At 55.1% G+C, this 8,539-nt stretch overlaps 1 protein-coding gene across 2 annotated transcripts; it reads left to right on the forward strand.

Moving 5' to 3' along the window:
- The first annotated feature begins 1,734 nt into the window (after positions 1-1,734).
- On the forward strand, positions 1,735-7,344 carry TMEM74B (transmembrane protein 74B). Of its 2 annotated transcripts, none has more exons than XM_057529849.1 (2): positions 1,735-1,809; positions 6,382-7,344. In XM_057529849.1, exon 2 carries the CDS (start codon positions 6,423-6,425, stop codon positions 7,119-7,121), a length of 699 nt encoding a protein of 232 aa, XP_057385832.1. In that variant the 5' UTR covers positions 1,735-1,809; positions 6,382-6,422; the 3' UTR covers positions 7,122-7,344. The 2 variants fall into 2 exon arrangements, with proteins under 2 accessions (XP_057385832.1, XP_057385833.1); XM_057529850.1 differs by lacking the exon at positions 1,735-1,809 and adding an exon at positions 1,948-2,042.
- Positions 7,345-8,539: the final 1,195 nt, after the last annotated feature.

An 8,539-nucleotide genomic window follows, 5' to 3' on the forward strand; every position in this document is an offset into this window, starting at 1 on the left:
GGCACTGCTAGTTTTAAAAGGATGATGTGGGAAGGTGTCTCTGAGAAGGTGACATTTGAGCAAAGACGTGAAGGAAGTGAGGGCGAGCTCTGGGGGTCTCAGGAAGAAGAGTGTCCCAGGCAGAAGGAACAGCAAAGGCAAAGGCTCTGAGGCAGGGCTGAGGGAGGGAACTGTGTGCGCTTTACAGGGAGTATCTCATCTAATCCCTATAACCCTTACTAAGTCCATTAAACAGATGAGGAAACTGAGCTCTGAGAGGGGACGAGGCCACACACCCATGAGTGGTGGAGCTGGGATTCTCTCGGGAGTCTGGTGCCACAGCCAGCTTCCTTTTGAAGTCCCTAACGATAGGTCAGACTTCTGGAAGGCAGGAAGAGACTGAAGCCCTCCCATCCCCGGAGGTCCTGCCCAGGTCTCTGTCGCACTGGCCTTAAAAGCCTGGGCACCTGGCCTCCAGGGTGGCCTCCACTGTCCTGCTTGTCAAGGATGGCACAGGCCTTTGGAGCAGGACAGGTCAGGTGCTCACATGTGGTGGCTGAGGAGCCAGGACAGGCATCCCCAGCTGCCTGTCCTTCCAGATGGCTGACCTCTGCTGACCCTCCCAAAGCTCCTGGAGTCTGCATTTTCATGATTCCATTGGCAGAGGCGAACACTGAGGCTCAGAGAGGCGGGAGGACTTACCTGAGGCCATGAGAGTGAGCTGGCCACGGAGACTTCTGGAAACCCCATGATCTTCAGACCAAACTCCTCTCTGGGCTTGACCTGGGCCCCCAAAGAGGGAGAGTCTCCTTAACTTTTGTGCTCTAGGCACCTCACTTGATTCACCTTAATCTGAGCCCTTTAAAGGAGAGAAATAGTGAAATCTGCCCTACTCACCACCTGTTCACCCAAACCCACCGCTGGGCTCTGGGGGGGATCAGACAGGGGCCCTGTTCTCCAGGAGGTGCCAGTCTGATGAGGGAGGCTGGCACTTACTGAAAATCACAACTCTCAGAAATAAGGACAATAATGCAGGCAAAGAGAGCGCTGTAGGGGCCCCTGGGGCGAGAGAGTGTGTGGGGCACCCAGCTAGGCTTCCCAGGGGAGGGGGCACTACAGCTGGGCCTTGGAGGGAGAAGGTGTGTGTGGCCATTGGCAATCCTCCAAGATAACACCCGTCTTGGGCTGTGTACCTCAGTGTCCCACAGAAAAAGAAGAGCAGGGAAAAAGGAGGAGCGCGCGCGCGCGCGTGTGTGTGTTTGGGGGTGAGGGGTGGTCTTCAGAGGCTTCCTTTCAGCCTTCAGGTGGCGCCCTTAAGCCACGGAGCCGCAAACACCAGAGAAGACTATCCCGACCTAAGGACCTCGGAGAGGACCATGGGTTGTGGGTTGAGGGCTGTGTGTGTGGGAGGGGGTGAGGAGCGGAGGAAGGGTGGGGGCTTGGCGCAGTAGGGGCTCCCCAGCCGAGGGGCGAGGCCGGCGGCCGAGGGAGGGGTCTCTTTCAGCACTCACCCCCGCGCCTCGCCCCTGCGCCCAGGCACCGCGGGCTGAAGGCTTCAGTTCCCTAAGCCCAGGTGCTGGCGAAACAGATCTGCCCCAAGGGAGGGGGCGGGGAGAAGAATGGAGCCATGTCCCCCCACTCTCACCCTAGTCCGTTACCCTCCTCCCAGTGCCTCCCCGCGCTAACTCTCCCGGCGCCCTCGCCGGCCGCGGGCGGAGCTCGATCCGCTGCGCTCGGCGATCCCCGGCTCCCGCCCCTTCCCCGTCCCTCCCTCCCCGGAACCCCCAGGGGCCGTGGCCGCCTCCGTACAGCCCCGCGCGGAGCGAGCAGGTAAGTGCGCCGCGGCAGCGTCTCCGGGCCGGGCCCGGCCGGGAAGGGGGCGGGAGCCGGGGAGGGCGAGGAGGAGGCGGCGGCCGGGCCCGCTCCCTCCCGGTCTGCGCCGCAGCACAGATACCGGCGGGCGGGCACCGGCTGCGGGCAGGCGCACGGGGAGGAGGCGCCCTCGCCGTTGCCCGGCGCCCTCGCCTCCCGCGTGGGGAGGCAGTGAGGGAGGCCCGGCACAGGTACGCACGCGAAAAGGGGACTGCAAGGGGCGGCGGGAGACCGAGGGCCCGAGGCGGGGAGGGGCGGCCAAGGAGAGCTAGCCTGACCTCGCGGCCCGGCCGAAGGACACGAGGCGAGGGGACCGCGGCGCACGCCTGTCCTCGCAGATCCCGGCCTTCTTGGGCCGCCTGGCCGCCTGGCTACCGGCGCCGATCGGCCCGGTCCGGCCTGGCCCGGCCCAGCGGCGTTTGTGGTCAAGGGCAGGAGCAGGGGGTGTGAGCTGCGGGCTGGCGGGCGCGGGGGTGCGGCGGGCAGTCGGGGTGCTGGGGCTTTCCGCGCGGAACTTTGGGTATAACAGCGTGGACATATCTGAGCGCCCAAGGCTTTGTGTACAACTCGTGCGTGTGTCTATCGATTGGGTTTTGTGAAGCTTACCCACTCCCGCTGTGCGTCTGTCTCCCCGCGTGTTAGTGCACACCAGTGGGTGGGGTGCTGGGCCTGGGGGGATCTTGGTGGATCTTAGCAGTCCTGAGGGTAGTAAACTCTGTGTGTGTGTGTCTGTGTGTGTGTGTGTGTAACCAGCTCTGTCCCTTGCTGGGGTGTGGGTACCAATGTGGTCTGTGGATCTGTGGCTCACACTGCGTGGCTTCCCATGTCTGTGAATGTTGCATGTGGAAAAGGCCCCTGGGGGTATGAGTGTGGAACTGGGGTGTGCTTTTCAGGTCCTGCTGGACTGCAGAAGAAACTGGAGTGTTACTGGTACAGTTGTGGGGTGTGAGCAGTGGACACCAGCATCATTGTCAGCTTGTCTGTTTCTGCTTATGTTTTGGATAATTGACTGGGCATGCCCTTGTAAGTGGTGGGTATCTCTGAACCTGTGTGTCAGATACATAGCAACTCTAGGTAAGAGGGAACTTCCTTTTCCTCCACCCTCTTCCTAACTCTGCTGGCATCCTAAGGAAAAAGTTTTGGGTTCCTGCCAGGTGAAAGAGCCCTGCTCCAAGAATTTGGGTGTCCTGGGTTTTTTCTGGGATATGGAAACATCAATGTGTTGGTCTGGGAAGGGGGTTCCTGGGCCACTCCAGGGGCTGAGTTCTGTGGAGGATTCTGAAGACATGGGTGGGGGACCACATCTGGACACCAACTGGGCAGGAGTGGTCACTGCCAGTCCCTGTTACTGGCTGGGCACTCAGGAAAATGCTTTTGGTGCCAAAAGTAAAAAAAGCCAATGAACACACCTCTCCTCTTGGTTTACTGGAAAGTGGGAGCAGTCTGGGCAGAGCCTGGCCCTGAGTAGGCACTCCCCACCCGGTGTGTGGGAAGGATTGTCTGCCTGGGCAGGTTGCCAAACCATTCCTGAGGGCTGGCTGTGTTCCAAGCCCTGTGCAGGGGGCTGCGGACCCAGACATATCCCTGCCCTCAAGCTGCTCGTGGTTGATGTTAAACAGTGGGATAAAGTAGAGAATCTACAAATGAGGCCTGGAAGACCAGGGAAGGAGGGCGGAATGATGCCACTGGTACAAGAGTATGTGGGTTTGCAGGCTTTTAAGTGATAACAATTCTTGGAGAACCTGCTTTCAACTCCTGGCCCCCACATGCATGCCATGGGATCTTGGCCACATTTTGTAAAATGGAGATAGTAATAACTGCTCCTGGGGCTTGTGAGGATTATACACAATACTCCTGAGTGAAGTGCCTGCAGTAGGGCCCAACAGGGAGTGTAGGTGCTCAGTAAACATTTATTAAATTGGAACTCAGGAAAAAGGGACATGGTCGTAGAGATGGGTTGTAAGTGGAAACAGGCTTTGTACTCAGATGAAAGGCCCTGTGTGTGCTAAGAGGAGGTGTCTGATGCAAGTCCATGTTGGAAGGAAGATCAGAAAGATCGAAAAACGTGCCTTCCTGCCCTGAGGCTCTTTGAATTTCATTCATTCCATTCATTTTCACTTCATTCATTTGCTTATATCCACTCTCTCTCTCTCTCTCTCTCCCTCTCTCTCTCTCTCACACACACACACACACACTGAAGCACAGAGAACTGGAGAATAAATTCAGGCACACGAATGCAGAGGAAGGTCTAGAATCCTGTGTACGTGTGTGTAGACACACTAGGGCATATGAGCCACTCTGCACCTGGGGGTCTCTGTGCAGTGTGGGGACTTGGGTCTGTGGTGTGTGTACCCACAGTACATCAGTGTTCAGGGGGAACGGGGTAGTTCTGCTGTGGGATCAGGAGTTCTACATGCCAGGTGGGGCCTGTCGGGGGAGCACCAGATCTGCCTGAGGGAGGACTCCATCATCAGCTCCAGCTGAGTGTGGCTGTGAGGGAATGGGGGCTAGGGTGGTCAGATTCTTTCCATTTGCAAGAGAAGCCAGGCATCCAAGGTTTAAAGTGTAAAATGTTCATTGCAGCACTATTTACAATAGCCAGGACATGGGACCAACCTAAATGTCCATTGACAGATGAATGGATAAAGAAGATGTGGCACATATATACAATGGAATATTACTCAGCCATAAAAAGAAATGAAATTGAGTTATTTGTAGTGAGGTGCATGGACCTAGAGTCTGTCATACAGAGTGAAGTAAGTCAGAAAGAGAAAAACAAATACCGTATGCTAACGCATATATATGGAATCTAAAAAAAAAAGGGGGGGGTACTGATGAACCTAGTTGCAGGGCAGGAATAAAGAGGTAGACATAGAGAATGGACTTGAGGACATGGGGTGGGAGGGTGAAGCTGGGGCGAAGTGAGAGTAGCATCGACATATATACACTAAATGTAAAATAGTTGGCTGGTGGGAAGCAGCAGCATAGCACAGGGAGATCAGTTCGGTGCTTTGCAATGACCTACAGGGGTAGCATAGGAAGGATGGGAGGGAGGCTCAAGAGGGAGGGGATATGGGGCATGTGTATGCATATGGCTGATTCGCTTTGTTGTGCAACAGAAACTAACACAGTATAGTAAAGCAATTATACTCCAATAAAGATCTATTTAAAAAAATAAATTAAAAAATGAAGTGTAAAATCTTTTGCTTTTTATATATTGGCAACTGCTTCACCAAAAACCAGATGAACAGACCAGAAACAAAAAGAAGCAAAACTTCTATGAGCCAAATATGGCCCATGGGCTGTAAGCTGGTATCCTTCGGCACACGTGCTGTCTGTCTCTCTGTGTGGGTGTGTATTCAGGTACTTGGGTAGGGTGTCTCCTCTTTGAGCAGAGAGTACCCCCTTACCCGCTCCTCTCCCAGCTCCCCTTCTGTGGTCCGCATCCAGGTCCTCCCATCTTCTATTTACATAAAGGCATTTGGCCTTGACCTCAGTCATGGCTCTCAAATATGCTCCTTTCTCTTTGCCCTCTCAGCTTCCATGCCTCCCCTGACCACGCTGGGTTCCTCCCTGGACCCCTGGCCTCCACTCTCCTCTTTCCCCATCCTGTTTGTCCTCCATGCAGCAGCCAGAGAGAGCTTTCCAAAACCTAGGCGATGTTAGCCTTCCCATCCCCAACACCTCGCCTCCCTGGCTCCTTGGCCTGGTTTTCAGAGTCCTTAGCGAGCTGGTCCCAGCTGACCTCCAAGGCACCCCTTCTCCCTCTCCAGAATGCCCTTGTCCCCTCTCACTGCTGGGGCATTTCCCACTCATCCTCCAAGGTTTGGCTTAAATGCCACCAACTCCTAGAAGCTTCCCTAACTTTCTCCTCTTTGTTCTCACGACCCCTTCATCTCTACCCCTTCCCCTGCCCCCAGTCATCCTCACTTCATCACAACAGTGTCCATTAATTGAACTGGCAGGGGCCTTAAATGCCTTATTTTATGAAATCCTCACATCATCCCTATGAGGGAGACATTTGGCTTATTCACATTTAACAGATGAGAAAATTGAGTCTGGAAAGGTCACCTCACTTGCCTAAGCTCTAGTGGTGACGCTGGGATTAGAACCTATCTACTGTATTTAAATTCCCTCCATCATAATAATAGCTCATTGCTGATACTTACTGAGTACTTACTATTCTGAGCACTTTATATGGATTAACTCAATCCCTATATCAGCCCTGTTAAGTAGGGAGTGGTAGTATTACTGTCATTTAATATAGAGGGAAACAGGCCCAGAGAGGATACGGGAATTGCCCAAAGCCCCATGCCCGCCAGTGGTGAAGCAGGATCCTAGCGCGGATTGGGTCTCACTGCTCTGTCATTGTCTTATTCCCTGCCTCCCCCTCTGGCTGGCGGGCTCCCCCCGGTGGAAACTGGGCCTGACTCACCTTCACATCTCTCGGGGCCTTGTGTGATGTCTGGCACCAGCAGGCTCTCAGTAGAGGTTTGCTAAATTCCACTGACTTTCTGTTTTCTCTTCTAGCTGCCAAGCGGCCAAGGGATGAGCTGGGGCCCGCCTTCCCAATGGCATCTCCCCCTGGTCTGGAACTGAAGACACTGAGCAATGGTCCCCAGGCCCCAAGGAGACCAGGTCCTCTGGGTCCAGCGGCCCCACGCAGGGAGGGTGTGGAGAATGCCTGCTTCTTTTCGGAGGAGCACGAGACTCATTTCCAGAACCCTGGGGATGCCAGACTGTGCAGCTCCCCCAGCCCCCCTGAGGGCATCCCCTCATGGCCCCGATCCCAGAGGGACGCCCTGTCCCTGCGTTCAGAAGAGGGGCCAGGCCTGGAGCCTGTGAGCCGCCCGGTGGATTACGGCTTCGTTTCCGCTCTGGTTTTCCTGGTGAGCGGGATCCTCCTGGTGGTGACTGCGTACGCCATCCCCCGAGAGGCGCGTGTCAACCCGGACACAGTGTCAGCACGGGAGATGGAACGACTAGAAATGTACTATGCGCGCCTGGGCTCACACCTGGACAAGTGCATCATTGCAGGCCTGGGGCTGCTCACAGTGGGCGGCATGCTTTTGTCTGTGCTGCTGATGGTCTCCCTGTGCAAGGGAGAGCTGTACCGCCGGCCGAACTTCGTCCCTGGCAGGGGCTCCAGGAAGACCTACGGCTCCATTAACCTGCGCATGAGACAGCTCAGTGGGGATGGGAGCCAGGCCCTGGTGGAGAACGAAGTCGTCCAGGTCTCGGAGACCAGCCGCACCCTCCAGGGGTCTTAAGTAAGAGCCCACCCTATCTGGCTGCTTCAGCTTCAGGGCTACAAGGCCCCCAAGTCTGGGGTTTCGCACTGAGCTCCACATAGGGCCCCGTGGAGTCCTGGGTGCTGGAGGAGGAGCTTGGGGCCTGGCCCAGGCTTTGCTTGGGAGAGCTGCCCCGGATCTGTTTTGTAGCTTGAGGTTTTGCATAAGGTTTTGTTTGAAGGATGGCTTCTGCTGCTAAAAATACAAAAGTTTGGAAACTGCTGCCCTTGGAGGATGAGTTTCTTGGCCTGTCCAAGGATTGAGAGCTGTCTGAAAGGCTGCCCATCCTGTTCCCCATGCCTTGGGGAATTCCGGGTCCTCTGCTGTCCTCATCAGCCATGTTTGGGTGTTGGGCAAACTTGGCTTTGAGCCCTGACTGTCTAAGGTGGGAGGTGGCTTCATGATGAGGGGAGAAGTCAGCCCTGGGATGACCTCCCCACTCCAGGCCTCAGTCCCCCTGACTGTGAGGTGAGAGGGATGGCCCCTCCAGTTCTGCCCTAGGAATTCCTATATGGAATGGGAGCCCAGTTTCTGCATCTGGCCACTCCTTCAGGGGACAAGAGTGTCTGGCAGGTGCTGACCATTCTCTGACCCAGTGTTGGTGGCCACCAGTGTCACACAGCCAGCATCTCACACGGTCCTGTTAAAGGACCCCCTAAGTCCTCAGGTTAGACTGGGCTAAATCCAGAGTTTGCTACAGCCTGGTCTTGGTCTTGGGATTGAATTACCTGCAGTGACTAGATCTTAGCACACATTTTACAAAGTCATGTGCACAGTTTTCACTAACTCCCTGGACAAGGGCGGGGGGATGTTTCAAACAGGAAAGGGTAGGGGCTTTGTTGTATTTCTGTGGACACAGTGTGGGCCTTCATTACCTCCCCTTCCTCAATAGTATGTCTCTTAGGCCTGACCTTATTCTGGTAAAAGAAAAAAAAAATTTTTTTAATGCTGAATTTGTAACCTTCCTTCCCCAACTCCCCTAGCTGTAAAGTGCAGCCCCAATTTATTTAGGGAGAAATCAGGCACATTCTGGTGGCCTGAAAATTCTAGCCACATTGATCACATTTGTTCTGTTTCTCTTGTCGAGTGTTTCCAGGCTCTGTCCAGACTCTCTTTAAACTACTGACAAAGAAAGGAAGTGGGCCCTAGCGGGCAAGGAGATAAAGGTGTTTGAGGACTGGGGGAGGGCATCGTCCATTCTGAAAGGCCCTAGAGGGCTTTGAGAGTACGTGCCTTCTAGGCCACTGGTGTGAAGACTCTAAAGGGGTCATTTCTGTGAGCCCCCGACCCATGCAGGTCCTACGTACTCCATCTCAGTTGGCCATGTGGGACATTGATCCTAACTGACTCTTCAGGGTGGGAGGATAGGGTGGGCATGGGGTCTGTAGGCTAGAGCA

Source organism: Balaenoptera acutorostrata, chromosome 15 (assembly GCF_949987535.1).
Source record: "Balaenoptera acutorostrata chromosome 15, mBalAcu1.1, whole genome shotgun sequence".
NCBI lineage: Eukaryota > Metazoa > Chordata > Mammalia > Artiodactyla > Balaenopteridae > Balaenoptera > Balaenoptera acutorostrata.

Bases quoted from the DNA above. Each gene is read 5' to 3' on its own strand.
- TMEM74B (XM_057529849.1), top strand. From the start codon at position 6,423: ATGGCATCTCCCCCTGGTCTGGAACTGAAGACACTGAGCAATGGTCCC.